This window comes from Pelophylax lessonae (assembly GCF_965119305.1).
Source record: "Pelophylax lessonae genome assembly, chromosome: 9".
In the NCBI taxonomy this organism is placed as follows: domain Eukaryota; kingdom Metazoa; phylum Chordata; class Amphibia; order Anura; family Ranidae; genus Pelophylax; species Pelophylax lessonae.
The window spans coordinates 22,362,077-22,382,651 of record NC_138776.1 but is presented as its reverse complement, the minus strand read 5'-3'; the positions used below and the strand labels follow the sequence as shown (position 1 = coordinate 22,382,651).

At 45.1% G+C, this 20,575-nt stretch overlaps 1 protein-coding gene across 1 annotated transcript in view; it reads left to right on the top strand.

Annotated features, from left to right (window-relative positions):
- The first annotated feature begins 457 nt into the window (after window positions 1-457).
- Window positions 458-20,575, top strand: part of PYROXD2 (pyridine nucleotide-disulphide oxidoreductase domain 2) — a 179,266-nt gene continuing 159,148 nt past the window's right edge. Inside the window, exon 1 of the mRNA XM_082268370.1 lies at window positions 458-695. Coding sequence (XP_082124496.1) covers window positions 581-695 — 115 coding nt within the window. The 5' untranslated portion in view covers window positions 458-580. The remainder of the gene's footprint in view (window positions 696-20,575) is intronic.

Here is a 20,575-nt window from a genome sequence, read left to right as displayed (position 1 = left end):
CCTACTTCTTGTCAAGTGGTAAGAGACAATCTCAAATAATTACTATGATTTAATAAGTAACAGAAATTGTTTCTGTTGCTACTGATTATGTATCATGACATTTGGCTTTATAAAGACACAACCTGCTAATGAAAAATACAGTTTGTTCTTTGGTTGTCCTAAATTTTTTTCAAAAATAAATAAGTCAAATAATATCAATGTTTGAGAACGACGTGTGATTTAATATGTTAACAAAAACCCTTTTCTCTGCTCTCTATGTTCTTGGTTCTCTACCAGTTTGGCAGTTGAACTCTCTGCATCACAGGATAAGGAATTTCCTACTGAGATGTTCTTTCTTCAGTGTGAGCTTTCCAAGAATCTGACAGGGATAGAGTACAAATTCCTAAGTCTCACATTCAGTTCCAGCTTTCTATTTCCAGGTCTGCTTATGTAATGATTACATATTACATATACTGTACAGACTCTCCGCCAAATACTGTACTACAGGAACATTTCAGGTTAATAACAAAGTCCACTTCTCAGTCGGAGCAGAGGAGAACACCGTCTGGTTACAGCTGCACATTTCCTTTTATGTGTGAAGATGACCTGCGTGGGCATGCAATGCATGAAGCAAACCAGACACCTTGGCCCAAGAGCTTACTCCAAAATCACAGGACAGCTGAAGCTGAAATATGACGCTGTGATCATTGGAGGAGGTAAGAATGTTTCTGGAACGTTTCTAGATCTCCTCTCCTGGGTTTGTGTCTAGAGAGCTGGGAAATGTTTACTGCTTGTGTCTTCTTTGCAGAGAACATGGACTACTGGTATCCTTTCCACTAAAGCAAGGGTCTTCAAACTATGGCCCTCCAGTTGTTCGGAAACTACAACTCCCATCATGCCTAGTCATGTCTGTGAATGTCAGAGTTTTACAATGCCACATGGGATGTGTAGTTCCTCAACAGCTGGAGGGCCGTAGTTTGAGGATCCCTGCACTAAAGGCTCGTACACACTATAAGGAAATTGGGCAATAATTTTCGTCCAAAGAACTCTCGTACGATTTTCGTATAATGTGTACACAAAATTTTACACCATGGAAAGAATTCCCCTAGAGATTGGGACTTTGTAGGCACTTATAAAGTATACTATAGTATTATAAAAAACATCTTTTATTTATATCACAAAGATAAAAACGTATATATATATATACAGAGATCAAAATGTGGAGCAATATACATGGAATGTACAAAAATTTTTACACCAATATATATGTATACATGGATCAATGTCAAGATTACCCGACACGTTTCAAAGCTTGCATAGCTTCTTCCTCAGGGGTACAAAGTTTTTTTTTTTTTAAATAATCTTTATTTAACAAATTCAAGACAGTACAAGTATATGCAAAACAGCAAAAAGAGCAAGCAAAGTGCAGATAAGAGATACATAGAGAAGGCACAGTTGGTAAAACTATCAATCTTGACGCCCTGAGAGAAACATATGCATCTACAGGGGGTCAAACAAACGGTCATATTGAAAGAGTGTGCCTATTTGGCCAAACATCAAACAAAGAAAAAAACCCCCAACACGTTATGTCTGTCACCGCCATCCGGGAAGGTCCCCGTAGGGGGAGTCGGATAGCCAGCCAGACACCACGGAGATCCAGCAAATTCAGGCATCCAGAATACAGCGGATATTACATAGAACAGCAGCAAGAGGCCTTAGGAAAAGAAAAGAAAGGGAAAGCGGAGGTCAGGAAGGGTAGGAAAGAACAGTAGGGGTACAAAGTTTTACAGCCCATTCTGACCTTCTAAACAAAAAATTTTCAAAGGGGAAAGCTCCAAAATTTTTCTTGTGCGGAAACAGAACGGTTTTCGCTTAATATGTACTGTTTTTGTACGATTTTCGTATGAGAAAAATCAGAAACGATAGACTGCGCATGTTTAGAAACAATAAACAACAACAAAAAAAAATCCTTTGTCATACGAGAATTTTTTGTACAAATTTGCTTTCGTGGGTTCTGATTTGCAGTGGAACAACGAGGAAAATCGGACTTTCTTAAAGTGTGTACCCCACTTTAGTTTTCAGGATGACTTTATCACACCAGGTGTGGATTGTATGTGGAGAAGGATTTTTAGTATTAGAAAGCTATGGGGGGTGTAGTGTGAGATATAATCATCTGCAATAATCCTTAGAATTAATTTTTTCTATCATTTCATATTTTTGTGCATAGTGTAATGTTGCTCTAGTCCCTGTATGGCCTGTCTCTGTACATTGCTGAACAAGATGTTAGCACTCCATTAATCACTAACGATATAAGAATGGAAATTGAACTTCTTTTACGGCAGCTGAATCTCCTTTCTTGGGCCTCAACTTCACCGGAGTTTCCTTCCAGCATTGATTTGGGGATTTTTCTTCCTGTTTCCAATCTATCCCGAACAGAGCTGCTTTCTATTTGAACATTTTTCATTTGACCTGAATGTTTGGTGACATTTCTACTCTACAACCTCAGTTTTCTAACTGTGTTCTTTGTAAGTAAGATTACCATTCTACAGCCAGTAGGCCTGTGAAAATATACAGATGATAGAAAACATACTTCATACATAAGTTGGATATTATCTAACAACATGGTGATAGCTAGACCATTGTTCCTAATTTTTATGGACAGTCTACAGACTGGAATGGTACCAGCTAATTTGAGAAAAGCCAACGTGGTACCAACAAACCACCCAACTGTCCCAGATTCCGAACACAGTCCTGTAACGGAACCACAACCCACACTGTACTTGTGGACTTCCGTCAGTATTCGGCTTCCTCCCAGTCGTGAACATAGATATCAGATTTTTCCAGCTGCCTCATACAAAGCTAGCCGACAACTTAGCTTGTACTGGAATCTCGTCTTTATTGAACATTTTCACACTCAATTTATACACACATGAGCACATCCCCCTCCTGTTCAAATTACCCCATCAGGTCAGGGGTTGCCTGATTACATTATCATATGCAGATAAAATTGTATACAGATATATAATTAACATATCTAAAGAACAACCAACACAAACAGTATTCTATTTCCACTCAGCAACTAATAGATGACAGTGATTCAATCAACCTGAGCCAATTAACTAGCAGACAGCCATCCTCGAGCTCCTGGAATACAATACACATTATCTCAATACACATCTAAACATTGCTTTGATTATTTAGGAGTCACAGACTTCATGGCAACAGGCTGTAGGCCTCACAGTGTAAAGTGGGATTAAATCTTCATATTTCTTGAGAGATATTGTTGATAAATATTACTCTCCCATTTGATGTTATCCAAACCATATTTTCAGTGTCCATTAGGTATCTGTCACATAGTGTCTGTCTTTCACTCCCAGTGACGGTGAGTATCGTCACAAGTCCGTCTATCCCTTTCCTCCTCATTTGTCCCTCGTTTTGGTCCGATCTATATAGTTGTAAATAATAGGCACTTTTTATCTATCAAAAAGTGTTTCCCAGTGCTAAACCTTTCATCCAATTTCTAAATGGTTGCATTTGTAAATTTCAAAAGCCAATATAAAGGTATAGTAAATATACCTATAGTAAAGGTATAGTAGTGCTGAAAAAAGTACTTGTGGGTTTAACCAATCTTTTTTTGTACAATTCTCCATTCACCACTTTGCCGCATATATACTACGGCAAAGTGGCACTATTGCGCGAAACAACATGCTTGTACATAGTTTCCTTCAATAGCCACTAGATGGTGCCACTGCACTGCCGGAGGAGCGATCTCGCCGTGATTGGCTAGTGGGGAAGTTAATAAATTGGTCTGGTGGACTCGATGTCCACCGGCCACCCGCGATCACATAGGAAAAAGCCGATCTACCTATGTAAACAAGGCAGATCGCCGTTCTGCAAGGGGACAAGATGGAGATCTTGTGTTCCTGCTAAGTAGGAACCAGAATCTCTGTCTTTCCCCAATCAGTGCAACCCCCCAACAGTTAATAAGCACCCCCTAGGGACACACTTAACCCTTTGATCACCCCTGATGTTAAGCCCTTCCCTGCCAATGCAGTGACGGTGTATTATTTTAGCACTGATCACTGTATTAGTGTCACTGGTCCCCAAAAAGTGTCAAAAGTGTCAGTTAGATGTCTGATTTGTCCACCACAATGTCGCAGTCCTGCTAAAAATTGTTGATTGCCACCAAAAAAAAATTATTAAATAAAAATTCCTTACAAATTTTGCATCGTTTTTAGACGCTTAAACGTTTGCGCAAATCAATCAGTATACGCTTATTGGGAGTTTTTCTTATCAAAAATATGTTACAGAATACATATTGGACTAAATTGATGAAAACATTAGATTTTTTTTAAAAAAAATTTTGGCTGTGTTTTATAGCAGAAAGTAAAAAATATTGTTTTTTTTTTTAAATTGTCGCTATGTTTTTGTTTATAGCGCAAAAAAATAAAAAACGCACAGGTGATCAAATACCACCAATAGAAAGCTCTGTTTGTGGGAAAAAAAGGACATCAATTTTATTTGGGTACAGCGTCATATGTCCATGCAATTGTCAGTTAAAGTAACCCAGTGCCGAATCGCAAAAAATGGCCTGGTCATTAAGGTGGTATAACCTTCCGGTCCATTAGTAGTTAAGGGGCGTGGCATGGGGTGTGTGCCTACATACTTTTGCTAATAGGTGTCCCTCTTTGCCAAAGTTGGGAGGTATAGTACAAATATTTAACCCCTTTGTGCCTAAGGGTTAGGCCCCTTTCACACATACGGACCGGACCGTTCATTTCATCAGTTCAGTCACTTTTTTTTGTCACCAGTTTTTTTCAGTCAACATCAGTTTCACATCCGTTTTTCATCCGTTGTCATCTCTTTTCATCCGTTTTTCGTCCGATGAAAAATAGGGCTTTTATCCCTGACGTGATGATGATGTTGATGGAAACGAATGAAAATGGATGTAAATGAATGATCATCCATTTACATCTGTTTTTACATAGGAATGCATTACTGTCCATTTTTCATCCTTCAACGAATGGATGAAAACAGACGAACGGTCTGTATGTGTGAAAGGGACATAAAGCAAACCTAAATGCCTAAGCCCAATTTTGCATTTTTGACGTGTGTTAGTAAAACTGTACAAAACCAGAAAGGAAAATTCCCCTAGGGGTGGGACTTTTTAGGCACCAATAAATTGTATACAACAGATCAATTTATATAAAAGTTAGATTCTTTATTAGTTGATACAGAAAAAAGATTAAAACAAAAAGGCAAGCTGGAACATATTGCACATGAGACAGTCGAACTTAATACCACATAACCCCCGGGCTGTGACCCGACGCGTTTCTGAGTCTTTTGGGCTCCTTCCTCAGGGGTGCGCACTTAGAGGGTGGTCTGTGGATCATTAATACATAACATATTAATTTCAACATAATAAATATAGTTACATTGTGTTTGAGTAGAAAGTTTAATAACAACTTACATAGTTCACTGTGATAATGAGCATGGATAGCCTGCCTGGTGATTAAAAACAAATGGGCCGCATATGCTTGTTGTCGATCAGGAGTGCCGTATTCGCGGTGTTATAGGTCAAAACCAGAGATCTTAGGTCTTGAAGTGTTTCAGGACTTTTAGTGCTAACCAAGTCTTGGTAAAAGACTGGGTAGGAGCAGCTGGAACCTCAAATGACAGCAGGTCTGCTGGGCAAAAATTGCATAATTACTGCAAGGTCCAATCAAACAAGACCACACATGTGCAGGGTGCCCAAAAACTTATATCCTCTGCCCACCATATCTCTCATATAGAGTCAAAGAGAAATTTATCAACCATATTAGATCAACAAGTGAGATAAATGAGCAAAATAAAGACCAAATATCTATATAAATGTGTCATGCTAGGTATTATGACCATAGCCAGGCATATAAAACACTTTAAGAAAAATGGTGAAGGCTAAGGAGTCTTATTGGGCATCATGCACAGATCATGAAGTCAAAAAAACCATCACCCCGATCACATAGATCAGCAGTATTCAGGTAGCAATCTCTTAAGGGTGTAAATCTTTAAAAGAGCAGATAGCTCTGACGCCAGATACACAGGATTTAAAAAGCGTGGCAATCAGCTGAAAGATGAATCAGCTGGATTGCCTGCTCTCAGCTGATCGCCGTCAAAGGTTCCCTGAAACGTAAGGGCCGGACACGCCCCCTAACCGGATATCCGGCGGAAGCGTGAGCGGCCGATGCGTTCCACCGACACGGAAGCGTCACTGGTCTGCGTGAAACGCAGACCAGTGTACTAGACATACACGGCCGCGCTCTGAAAGAGGACGGGATGGACACGTGAATGCCTATATCTGCGGGCGCCAGTAGATGGCGTGCGCCTTTCCGTGCCGGGCTGATCCTACAAAGAGCACTAAACAAGAGCAGTGTTTAGATAAGACATAAAGAGAGCTAAACATAGCAAAAAGATCCAAAACCTCATTATAAATTGGGAACTAAGAAATTGGAGTGCATCCAAAACATAGATACCTCCCTCATAGCTCCCAATGTGTAAAAATATTCCAAGATTTCTGCAATTGAATTGGAACATTATTCTTTTTTTGTAACTAGTAAAACCGTACATGTCATCACTTTGTGCATCCAGGTGGATTATACCTTGTTTTTTTTTCAGGACAAATTTGGCTTTCATTTGGTGGTAAATGGTAATGGATATCTCCTGATTTTTTTGTATTATCAAAGGAAAACTGGCCTGAAATAGTAAAAAAAAAAAAAATAATAATTTTTTATAAATATAGTTGTATATTTCTTGCTACTCTCATAACCTACCACCAAAGAACAAGCCAAGTGATCGCAGTGATACCACATATATGTATGTTAGTTGTTGTTTATACCCGTAGTACAGCCCAGAATCAATAGTGCGCATTTTGCTTTTTTTTTTTTTTTTTTTTAATCCTACATTAAAAAAAAAAAAAAAAATTCCTGTCCAAATAATACAGACCCTGACCTTCGACCTTGACCTTTGACCCAGGTCTTGACAAAAACACTGACCCTGGATCAAACTCTGATCTAGGCTTTTTTTTTTTAAATTTATTTTAAAAAAAATTATTTTTTTTGTATCTCTGCAAGGACAGAGAATGATGCAATGTATCTCTCTCATCCATTTACAGAAATAGAAAACACGGGGGGTGGGCTTCGCAGTGACTGATCACTGTGATAGCCAATCAGAGGCTATCACAGCAATCAGATGACCCGGCACCGGCCGTTCCAGGTCCGGAACTTTAGATCATGACTTGGGGCTCTCAGTAGTGACTGATGACTGTGATAGCCAATCAGAGGCTATCACAGCGATCAGATGACCAGGTACCGTTTGTTCCGGGTCTGGAACTTTAGATCAGGGCTTGGGGCTCTCAGTAGTGACTGATCACTGTGATAGCCAATCAGAGGCTATCACAGCGATCAGATGACCCGGCACCGGCTGTTCTGGGTCCGGAACTTTAGATCAGGGCTTGGAGCTCTCAGTAGTGACTGATGACTGTGATAGCCAATTAGAGGCTATCACAGCAATCAGATGACCCGGCACCGGCCGTTCCAGGTCCGGAACTTTAGATCATGACTTGGGGCTCTCAGTAGTGACTGATGACTGTGATAGCCAACCAGAGGCTATCACAGCGATCAGATGACCAGGTACCGTTTGTTCCAGGTCTGGAACTTTAGATCAGGGCTTGGGGCTCTCAGTAGTGACTGATGACTGTGATAGCCAATCAGAGGCTATCACAGCGATCAGGGGACCCAGCACCGACTGTTCCGGGTCCGGAACATTAGAACGTGGCCTGGGGCTCTCAGTAGTGACTGATCACTGTGATATCCAATCAGAGGCTATCACAGCAGTCAGGTGACCCGGCACCGGCCGTTTCGGGTCCCAATCATTAGAAGGGGCCTGGAGCTCTCGGTGACAAAGCACAAATACCCAAATATGCGGCATGACGGAAAAAAGCCCAGTGCAGTGGGGCCGCATATTTGCATACTTTCGATGTAAAGGGATTAAAATATGTCCGAGATATACCCCTGGAAATGACAGGCCTGTCAGTCTAACATCAATAGTTTGTAAACTATTGGAGGGGATGATAAGAGACCATATCCAAGAAACTGCTGATTAAAACGCTATGATTAGTAGTAATCAGCACGGATTCATAAAGGATTGATTTTACCAGATCGATATGTTAACATTCTATGAGGAAGTGAGCTGCCATCTAGATAATAGAAGGCCTGGATTTTGCAAAGGTATTTGATACAGTTACCCATAAACGTTTACTTTACAAACTAAGGTCTGTAGGCATGGACCATATGGTATTTGCCTAGATAGAAAACTGGTTACAGGCGCGCATCCAAAGGGTGGTGATAAATAGTGGCACTAAGAATGGGTTGGAGTGGTAAGTGAGCCCCCCCCCCCCCCCCAAAGATCTGTCCTGGGACCAATTCTGTTTAATTTATTTATAAATGGTATTGGGTATAAATAGCTCAATCTCAGTGTTTGCTGACACTACAAAGCTAAGCAGGGCAATAACTTCACAGCAAAATGTGAAAACCTTACAGGAGGACCTAATAAAATAATGGAGAGGGCAACTGCATGGCAGATCAGGTTTAATGTGGAAAAATGTAAAGTAATGCATTTGGGTACTAAAAATATGAATGCAAATTACTTGCTGGGGGGGGGGGGGACCATTGGGGAAATCCAGGATGGAAAAAGATCTGGGGGGGCCTAGTAGATGACAGGTTTAGCAATAGCATACAATGCAAGCTACGGCAAGCAAAGCCAGCAGAATATTAGCATGTACAAAAAAGGGTATATACTCAAGGGATAAGACTATAATTCTACCATTTTAGCACCCTGTAGCACCCTGGTTCTAAACTATGGCTACTATGGAAATGTAGTTTTTGGCTGGGCTGTAGACAGCTCAGACTAATTGTACAGTTTATTTCTGGTCTTTCCCTAATCTCAATCAGGTTGTGCATTTCTTACTGTCACCAGTAGGTGTCACTGGTACCACAGGCCAGTATGAGATTGTAAAACTAGGTTGAGTTATGAATATTTATTTTTCTTCCATCCATCCCAGTAGGAGGTTATTGGCCAATGGTGCATTCTGGGAGAGGATATATATTTAGGCTGGGCCATGTGCTTTCTCTCTTGCCTCAAGCCCCCTTGCCTGGGGAGGTGCTGCTGAAGTTAGCTCTGTGTGAGGTGGTCCTTAGGCAGTCCTGCCCGAGGTGGAAGAAGCCAAGCCAAATAGAGAAGAGAAGACCCTTGCTGGAGAGAGCCAGGATGAAGGCTGGTTCCTCAGGAGGGCCTGGTGACTCGTTTGGAGGATGCATCTGAATCTAAAACGTGCTTACAGTGTTGCTTGGTCGGCCTAAAGGTTTTGACACTGTGAAGCTGGATCTTGCTCTACAATCTAAAACGTATTTGCAGTATCGCTAGGTCGACTTAACCACTTTACCACCGGAGGATTTTCCTGCTAAAAGACCAGGGGTTATTTTGCGATTTTTTACTGCGTGACTTTAATGGACAATCGCGCGGTCGTGCGACGCTGTACCTAAACGAATTTCACGTCCTTTTTTTCCCACAAACAGAGCTTTCTTTTGGTGGTATTTGATCACCTGTGAGATTTTTTGATCACGCGCTATAAACAAAAAAAGAGCGTAATTTTTGCAAAAACAACAATATTTTTCACTTTTTTTTATATGAAATTCCCCCAAAAAAAATGTAAAAATCAAAATTTTTTAAAATTTTCGGCCAATTTGTTTTACGCTACCTATGTTTGGTAAAAAAAATCGCAAAAAGCGTATTTTGATTGGTTTGCGCAAAAGTTATCGCGTTTACTAACAAAGGGAAAGATTTTTGTCATTTTTGGTGTTTTTTTTTTAACGAGTAATGGCGGCGATCTGCGATTTTTTTTGCGGTACTGCGACATTGCGGCGGACAGATCGGACCCTTGACTGACATTTTTGACACTTTTGGGGGTACCAGTGACATTACTGCAGTAATCAGTGCTATATATATGCACTGTTACTACAAAAATGACACTGGCAGGGAAGGGGTTAACAGTATTGGACAGGGAGGGGTTAAGTGTGTCCTAGGGGCGTGTTTCTAACTGTGCAGGGACAGGTCTACTAGTGTAAAAACAAAGATCAACAGTTCTACATAGTTGAACTGTTTGATCTTCACTTTTACACAGGGAGAACTGACAGGCGGCTTGTTTACACAAGCCGCTCTGTCTTTCTCCCGCTGTCCTGACGATCGTAGTGTGACCGGCGGACATCGGGTCCGCCAGTCACACTCCCGCACTCCTCCGTGAATGAGCCGAGGAGGGCGCGCGCCACAGCGGGCGCGCACCCGCCCGCTATTGGCTCTGGAAGGAGTGACAGGCGAGCGACGTAGACCTACGTCACTCTGCCTGGCCGGGGCCGACTGCCGCAGTAAATATACTGTGCACAGTCGGCAAGCGGTTAAAGGTTCTGGTACTGTGAAGCTGTACTTTTTCTGGATCCAAGGAGTCTGTAAGTGATCTGCTACTGGTACCTAAGACCCAAAACCCTCTCTTCTACAACCTTCTTCCAAGTTCTACATGAAAGCTTTGAAAATGTTAAAAGTGATTGGCACCCAATTTTTGTTCAAAACTCCCCATTATAGCCTTGGACTCAGCCCTTGGGTAAATGCTAGCTTGCCCCCTGCCTCTGGAGGTGACACCCTGCCTTTAGAAGACCCAGTGGGGTGCTACACAAGACTCTGGTCCGGCCACATCGTGAGTATGCTGTCCAGTTCTGGTCACCAGTCCTCAGCTCAGGAAGGATGTGTAGGAACTGGAAGGAGTCCAGAGATGGACAACAAAGCTAATAAAGGAACTTATGGGGAAAGACTACAAGCACCAAACGTATTTCCTCTAGAGAAGAGACGCTCAAAAGGGGATATGATAGCAATATACAAATACCTTACTGGTGACTCTAGCATAGGGAAAAAACCTTTCAGTGGGATATAGTTTAAAATGACACGCAGCCATTCATTGAAACTGGAAGAAAAGCGGTTTAACCTTAAACTGCATAGAGGGTTCTTTACTGTCAGATTGGTAAGGATGTGGAACTCCCTTCCACAAGCAGTGGTATTAGTAGGGAGTGTTTGCTAGTTTCGAAAATGTTTTAGATGGGAATCTTAACAATCGCAACATACAGGGATATGGAATTTAATATAAACTCACACAAACACACCACAGGTTGAACTGGATGGAATGGTGTCCTTATTCAACCTTATGTAACTGTGTAACATAAAGACTTTTTAAAGAGGAAATTCAACTTACCCCCCTTTCTTTTTTTCTATACCTCCGCTTACATGGTGGTGTTGTAGGCACAGTATGGATACTCACTCAACCACCAGATCCAGCGTTGTCCCACTAGCAATCTTCTGACAATCTTCTGTGACCAGACACAGCTCAGTCCCGCACTGCCATCATTACCCACCAGCTCTTCTGGGTTCAACCGGCAGGGCCTTGCGATGACGCACCTCAAGGCCCACCCACCCTCCTACTAGCTGAATGGAAGACTCAAGGCCTCCTGGGATATGTGACATACATATCCCAGGTGACCCAGCAAGCACTATGAACGTCTAGGTGAATAACGAAAAAATAAACAAATTCCGCCCGACTTGTGTAGCGGTCGAGAGGGGGGAACTTCACGAGGAGGGTGAAGGTTAGCTTTAAGTAGCTCAAATAGAATTTTTGATTCTATCCTATCCCTGGGTTTCCCTGGAGGTCTCTTGAAATCCCTGGGGAACATACAGGAGTGATAATGTGAGTGACACCCTGTAAAACAGTGGTCCCCAACCTTTTTGGCACCAGGGACTGGTTTTGTGGCAGCCAATTTTTTCAGGGACTAGGGGTGGGAGAATATTCACAGAGTCGGTCCTAAACCCCCTTCACATCACAACTCCCCTTTACAGAACAGCCCCCCTTTATTTCAGTTTCCACAGTCCCCCTTTACATCAAAGTTCCCCCTTTAAAGCAGCCCCACAGTGTCCTCAATTCTCTTTCACATCACAGCTCCCCTTTACATTACAGTACCACTTCAAAGGGCAATCCCCTTTACATCACAGTACTTCTTTACAGTGCAGTCCCCTTTACATTATGTGAGGGGGACTGCACTGTAAAGGGGTACAGTGATATAAAGGGGACTGCACTATAAAGGGGCACTATAAGGATTACAGTGCCCCTTTACGGTGCAGTCCCCCTTATATCACATTGCCCCTAGCAATCAGAGCTTCCCCTATTAGAGTAGCCTTTGCAGTTATGGCCCCCCTTCCCTGTCTAACATTACTGCTCCCTTTCAATCTCTGCCTCCCCTGCGCAGTCCTACCTTCAGCAGGGCAGAGGCAGTTATCAGCTTGTATGTCCTCTCTGAATGGAGGGCGGGAGTAACCCAACTTATGTTAACAAGCGGGTAATCACCTTATTAATATTAAAATACTCCCACTCTCTCTCTCTGTGCAGATCTCCAGCTTCGGGAGACCAGGGACAGAGCACACAGGCTAAGCACGGCTGCACAGCAGGAGGTGAGCAGTGACTGTGGTGTGGACAGGACTATAAAAGGCCATGCTAACCTCCTACTGTGCAGCCGTGCCACTGCTGTGCAGCTGTGCAGCCCAGGGGTTGGGTATTCATGCTGTACGAAATGGCCTTTATTAGGGAGTGAAAGTGAAAGTCAAGCAGTCATGGAAAGAGAATTGCTAAGGCTAACATTTGACCCTTGAAGGTATTCAAGGTCAACCATTAACCCAGACCAGACTGGAAAACACAGAATTCATCCCATGTAGAACTCCTTGAGGTGGAGTTTCCTTGTCTTGCATCAAGAAAAATATGCCTTCCACATGCAATGGTAGACTTTTGCAAGAAATGGATTTCCTAGCTTTTAAAAGGATAAGGATGACTGACCAACATGTCCCTGACCCCTAGAAGCTGGAATTCAACATCCAGGCTGTTAAACCCATGACTGAATAGCAGGATGGTAAACCAACCCTTAGAATAGAGGATCCAGACAATCTGGGAGAGTCTGCAGAGAATCTGCCACTAGCCTGACGAGGTCTAAACGTCTGAAATGTCCTTAGACTAGATGGCCGTAAAGGCTCAAAAACACTTATTGTGAGGAGAACCTGTTTGTGAATTAGGAGGACTGGGGGTCTAGGACTTATGGAGGAACTGAGTTCCAGTCTTTGCTTTAGAGGCCTGGGAGAAATGAAAGGATCTCTTCCTAACCTCAGAGAGTAGATTGTTTCAAAGATAGGGACTGTTCCCTCTTTATCTGGGGCAAAAGGTACTCTTTTCCACCACTAATCTCCTTGATAACTCATCCAGGCATTTGCCAAAGATGAATTTTTCATCAAAGGGCATTCACAAGAGACGCTTCATACAATATCACTCCCTAGACCTACATTTGAGCAAAAGGGTTCTGGGCACAAGTACTGGAAGGAGGCCGATTGTCGATATTTGGTGTATAGTATCTGCCAACACAATAGACTAGGGCCACAAGCATGAGCTTCTGTTGTTGGAGAACAAACCGCAGAAGACCAGGCAGACGTGCCAATACCCAGCATGGCCGCACTAAATTGCACAAAAATGTGCACTGACGCAAATGCATGTGCTGCAGGCACAGCAACTCCTAGCAACCTCTGGAGCAATCCCTTGGGTTCCATAGTTGAGATTGGCTGCCTCTGGCGGTACGCCCTCTGGAGGAACCAAGACTGGCAGTAGGGGCATGGTCCCTGGACCCTGTCTTTTTTCCAGTGATGGTAAAAAGTAGTGGGGGTGTCACAGAGCCTTCTCTGGTCCTCATCTAGAATGAATAGGGCTTTTTTCCCTTGCATACAGAAAGCCTGTTAGTGTTTATGATCCTGGCTTCCCCTAGATCAGGGGTGGGGAACCTATGGTTCGGGGGCCGTATGCGGCCCGCAAAGTCATTTGGCCCGGCCCCCTGTGCAGCTGAGTCTGTGTCTCTCTCAGCTGATCTGTCAGAACAGAGCCAATGCTTCCCGTATAGTTCCTGCTCCATTATGACAGTCTGAGTGAGTCACAGGCGGAGTGATATCAAATGCACTCCGCCTGTGACCAATACAAGAAACATCACCTCTTCCTCCAGTGTGGTGCTGCTACACTTCTCCTAGCCAGAATTTCTGTCCAGCAGCACACACAGCAGTACCAGCCAGAACCAGCAGTACCAGCCAGAGCCAGCAGTACTCACAGCAGTACCAGCCAGAACCAGCAGTACTCACAGCAGTACCAGCCAGAACCAGCAGTACCAGCCAGAGCCAGAAGTACCAGCCAGAGCCAGCAGTACTCACAGCAGTACCAGCCAGAGCCAGCAGTACTCACAGCAGTACCAGCCAAAACCAGCAGTACTCATAGCAGAACCAGCAGTACCAGTCAGAGCCAACAGTACTCAAAGCAGTATACCAGCCAGAGCCAGCAGTAGCAGCCAGAACCAGCAGTACCCACAGCGGTACCAGCCAGAGCCAGCAGTACACACAACAGTACCAGCCAGAACAAGCAGTACCCACAGCTGTACCAGCCAGAGCCAGCAGTACAAGCCAGAGCCAGCAGTACCCACAGCAGAACCAGCAGTACCCACAGCAGTACCAGCCAGAGCCAGCAATACCCACAGCAATACCAGCCAGAGCCAGCAGTACAAGCCAGAGCCATAAGGAACCCACAGCAGAACCAGCAGTACCCACAGCAGTACCAGCCAGAGCCAGCAATACCCACAGCCATACCAGCCAGAGCCAGCAGTACCAGCCAGAGCCAGAAGTACCAGCAAGAGCAAGCAGTACCCACAGCGGTACCAGCTAGAGCCAGCAGTACTCACAACAGTACCAGCCAGAGCCAGCAGTACCTACAGCAGTACCAGCCAGAGCCAGCAGTACCAACCAGAGCCAGCAGTACCCACAGCAGAACCAGCAGTACCCACAGTAGTACCAGCCAGAGCCAGCAGTACCCATAGTAGTACCAGCCAGATCCAGCAATACCCACAGCAGAACCAGCAGTACCCACAGCAGTACCAGCCAGCTGTACCCACCAGCAGTACCAGCCAGCTGTACCCACCAGCAGTACCAGCCAGCTATACCCACCAGCAGTACCAACCAGCAGTACCCGCCAGCAGTTCTTTTCAAAACTTACCACCACAAAAAGTCGACTGCGCTCCAGACTGACCAACGCAAACCTGGAAAACCAGTTGCGAGCAGCAACATCATCAATACCAATAATTTTGTACGGCCCCCGAATTATTTTATAAATACCCAAATGGCCCTTGGCAGAAAAAAGGTTCCCCACCCCTGCCCTAGATGGTCAATTCTTGAGGATCTGGCTGCAACACTTTGGGTCACACATCCAGTGGCAGGAAAGGGAGCTGTGATTTACAATGAGCCTTCAAGTGCCCTTCTGCTCTTGAGTCCCCTCTATGTTGGCTGTACTACCCACATCATTTCCTCTGGGAGTGAACAGACCTTTTTGCCTTCCCACTATCCCCTCTGTGCGTATGTTGAATCTATACATCTTTGGATTTTACTTGGGCTCCCTGCTGCCTTACAGTGACCTGTTCACATAAAACAATATACTTTTCTGCTCTGGCAGCAATTTTGTTCGTACCCTTGTGGGCAGTCTGTGTTACATGATGGTGCATTATAAGCACAAGGGCAGCAGTCCTGGGGGCCTGGCCAGCTTGCGATCTGCTAACAGTGTTGGGGGGTGTCACGTACCTGACCAGAGGCTGAAGTGATGAGCGGGCTACTCTTGCGGCTGAGTGCAGAGCATCCCTAAGAGTGGTGACAGTGGGTGCTGCGCTCAAAGAAGTATGGGTTGCCAGTGATGTAGTTGCCTGGTGATTTTATATGAAGAGATGTCAACAGGGCAGATGACACTCTGGATGAGCAGACGAGTCTTGACAGCAGGGCTGAGCAGGAAGCCAGAGCCGGGATCAAACATAGGAGGTCAATCAGGAACAGAAGCATAAGCGTAGTTAAGATCAAGCCGGGGTCATGCACAGGAAAGCAGGCAGTAGCAAATCTGTGGAAGCAAGTCGAGGTCAGAGCCAGGAGAGAAGCCAAGACAGGTCCAGAGGTCGGTAATGGGTAATCCAATAATACAGCAAATACAGGAACACAACAAAACAGCTGTCCATATAAAGGCCAAACAGTAGACTTCAGCTAAAGTAGTGGTAGAGCCATTAGAGCAAAGTCTCTTTTAGTAGGAAAATGTCTGGACAGAGCTCTTAAGGACACCAGCCGCTGTCCCCTTTAATAGACCCACAGCTGATTATAACAAGGCACCGGAGCGTGGGGATAGACCAATATGTTTTTTTTAGGGCCGATACCGATATTTTGGTCACAATGTATCAGTATCAGCCAATACGGGCTGATATTTTGTACATTTAAAGTTTTGAAAAATAAAGACAATTTTTAACACAAATCTGGTACTGAACATGTTAATTTTTGTTTAATGCTTAATGGCTGACTTGCTGTCACCCTGTGGTGGATGGTTGGCTGGCTGGCACCCTGGGGTGTGTGGCTGGCTGGCTGGCACCCTGTGGTGGATGGCCATAGCTCCCAATTGTCCCATAATTGTATATAAAATGCACTTCCATCAAATTTCTAAATTGCTGCATTTGTTAATTTAACAAGCCATTATGAAGAAATAGTAATGGCAAATAAATGGCAATAAAGCACTTGTGGGCTAAACTAATAATTGTTTTTGTATAATTCTCCTTAAAGGGGGCGTGGCAGGGGGTGTGTCCTATGACTACATCCTTTTGCTAAAAAGTGTCCCTCATTCCCATCTCAAAAAGTTGGGAGGTATGGATGGCTGACTGGCACCCTGTGGTGGGTGGCTGGCTGGCACCCTGTGGTAGGTGGGAGGCTAGCACAGGGGCTGTGGGTGGCTGGCTGGTACAAGGCCTGTGGGCGGCTGGCTGGTACAGTGTCTGTGGCTGGCTGGTACAGGGCCTGTGGGTGGCTGGCTGTCTGGCACCCTGTCTGTGGGTGGGTGGCTGGCTGTCTGGCACCCTGTGGTGGGGTGCTGGCTGTCTGGCACCTTGTGGCAGGTGGGTGGCTGGCACAGGGGCTGTGGGTGGCTAGCTGGCTGGTACAGTGTCTGTGGGTGGCTGGCTGGTACAGTGCCTGTGGGTGGCTGGCTGATACAGTGCCTGTGGCTGGCAGGTACAGGGCCTGTGGGTGGCTGGCTGGTACAGGGCCTGTGGGTGGCTGGCTCGCTGGTACAGTGCTTGTGGCTGGCTGGCCGGTACAGGGCCTGTGGATGTGGGTGGCTGGCTGGCACTGGGCTGCTGTGGGTGGGTGTATGGCTGTGATACAGTCCCGGGACACTAGTCCCGACTCCAGACGAGGGTGTCCAAGGCGAGGGAGGCAGCCTAAGAAGGCAGAATGACGTCACAAAAATATCGGCAATATCGGCCAGTTCCAGGGCCGATACCTATATATCGGGGAAAGTGCATATCGGCCACCGATATATCCGCCTTGCCAATAATCAGTCTATCCCTACTTGAGGGGTAGCTAAAGCACAAGGTCCTCAAGATTTCTCAGTGTCTATACTCACAAGGCGCAAGGACAGATGGATACCTTATTCCAGTCTTTCAAGCAATGCCCTCCAGTGATACCAGACAGCTCTATGGCAGACAGCTCCCCTCAGCTTCTTCCAAGCACCCGGGTCTCAACATTCCCTTCTCAGGTCACCCACCTGAGGCCTCCTTATGGCAGCTTGTGCCTGAGAGGGCAGTGTGTGCCCTCAGGCTGGACTCCTAAACTCTGAACAAGACCCAGAGCTGTGTGTTCTCCCAGAATAAATACAGCATGCCTCGAGAGCCTGTCACTCTGGGATAGGCTGGGGCTGTATTATTATTCATGCTGCCATCTTTATAGCTCCACACCTATCATCCATAATTTTCTCTATTTGCCTGAATAAAGGGGGAGGGGGGCTATCCAGCAGACTGGCAGCAGCAGGCAGAGCACACAATCACAGCTCACTGGGTACAGTGAGCCAAACTATGCTTCTACCTTACCCAACATTCAGGGGCTGACTGGCAACTTTCAGCCCAGGAGGGCAAATACAAACCAGAGGCCCATGGTGCAGCATCTCGACCCCCTCTCCCCCTCCCACTCTCCCTCTTCCCAGCCTCCTCCTGACCCCCATTCCAGGCTGAAGCTCCGCTCCAGGTACTCCCAATTAACCAGCCTCCCAACCTGGCCAGCAGGGGGCGGTTGGGGGGAGCTGGGACAGCTTGGTCATGGCTGGCCGGGGGAGGAGAGTCTCCAGTGGGGCATGGATCTGGCTTCTGCTCAGACCCAGTTTACACCATCCATGCTGGGTGGGGGCTGCGCTCTGTCCTTGTCTTCATCCCACACTCAGTAAGTCAGAAGTGGGGACTTTTTACTTCTCTTCACCAGGAATTCTCTAAGCATGTCTGTGGCAGGAGCGGTGCAGCCTTTTTATGGGGCATCAGAGTGGCCCAGGGGGGCAATTGCCCCCCTGCCCCCTGGCCCAGTCCTCCCCTGCCAACATTTATAGCCACACCGCCTACAGTGTGGCAACTAAATTTGCCTCAAAACACACACTAACACTTACCTAACTATCCTAGCACCTACTTAGGGTGGTACTACATCCAAATAATTTAATATTAGTCATAGAACTCCACTATGAACCTTCTAGTGTGTTCTTCAGGATAGAAGGTGGTTTGGTTGATCTTGGATCCTATATCTGCTCTGTACAGAACCTGTATTTACCTTACCAGTGCTGTCACAGTAGGAATGTCATTGTAAAGACACCAGAGCCTGGGGGGGTGGAGAGGGATATGGAAATTACTAAGAAGAAGAATATTGGATTGTTCCAGTTATGAATTATTCTCTTCTTACATTTGCATTTCAATTTCTAATTTGCTCACCGCTGACCAGTTTTATTACATTAGATGGCACTTGTATTACATTAGGTAGTGCGTGTATTTCTAAATAGGATTACAAACCCTGAGAGAGGTAATAATTATTATTTTAGTTGCAGCACCACAGTCAGGACGGCACAACTTTTCACGGTAACAACGCGGATTGTGTCCAGGCATTGATAAGGGGCCATGATTTTGGCCAAAATATGCAAATACCACAGTGTTTCTGCAAATATAAAATGTTGGGCTGTATTACCACTGACTTCTTTTGCATGGACCAGCCGTTAAAGTTTACCCCAGTCAACCTAAAAAAATTCACCTTGCAGTGGCCCACTGCCCTCCCCCGCACTGCAAGGTTATTTGCCTATTTTGTCTACGGGGTAATAAATATTGTCTCATACTTACCTCACTCATGCAGACTTATTTTCCCACTGTATGACTGGTCTTTTTTGCCGCTCAACCAGTGGTAGCCCAGCACTGTGAATACAAAAGTGGACAAGAAGGCACAGCCATCTAAGTGTATCTGTTTATTGATAAAAAAACACGCATTAGGTGAAAGGATTGCACTTACAGAATATGGAAAGTGGTCATGCAGAGTGATTATCCTCCTCCGGAAGCAAATGACTGTGGCATGGATCCAGAAGGATAGATATGTTGCTGTGCTACTGCACCTGACCGAGTCACCAATGACTGGTAGGTAAGGGGTGGCTCTGTTGGCAGAAAGCCAATTATCCAGATTATATAGGAAGCCAAGGGGAATGGTGCCCGGAGGCAGGGGTGTATTTAGGTTTTGTGCTGCCCTAGGCCTGACTAAACTTGTGCACCCCCTAATTTTAATATGACCCACCCCTTCCTGTAAAGGCCATACCCCTGCCGGTTTCGGACCCCATTCTGTCATCTGTAAACCACAGACCCCAACCACAGTGTATCAGTTCCCATAAGTTCAGCCTCATCAGTGCCCATCAGTGCAGCCTTATCAGTGCCGCCTCATTACTGTCCATCAGTGCAGCCTCATCAGTGCAGCATATCAGTGTAGCCTCATCAGTGGCTATCAGTACAGCACCATCAGTGGCCACCAGTGCAGCCTAACAGTGCCCATTAGTGCAGCCTAAGATATTTGGACTTGTGTTTGCTGCCACTGATTGTGATTATAGGAATATTTCACTTACTTGCATAATGACTAGGAAGTCCATAGTCATTATACAAATAAGTTATATAATCAGTGGCAGCAAACACAAGTCCAAATATCTTATAAGATTGGAGTAATCCTACTAATCCAGTGACATATTGCGATAGGACATATGAGGTGAGCAGGGCCGCTGATAGGGGGGGACCACCAGCCCTCTTGTAGGGGGCCCGAGCACACAGGGGGGCCCACACAGAGAGGGGGATTAGTGATGGACAACAAATACAGAAATCTTTCTCCAGCACCTAAATCTGATCTGTCCCTCTCCCTGCTATCAGCTTTTATCTGCTAAGAAAGAGACAGTAGTCCCTCACTAATCCACCTCCCTGTGTGGGCCCCCCTCCCAGCACTGGCTCTAATGTTATCTCTACACAGGAGTTTATTTGTAACTCTCTCTGTCTCTCTGATCACTGAGCTCCAACTGCCCAGCCTGTATATTTTTCTCATCTCATCT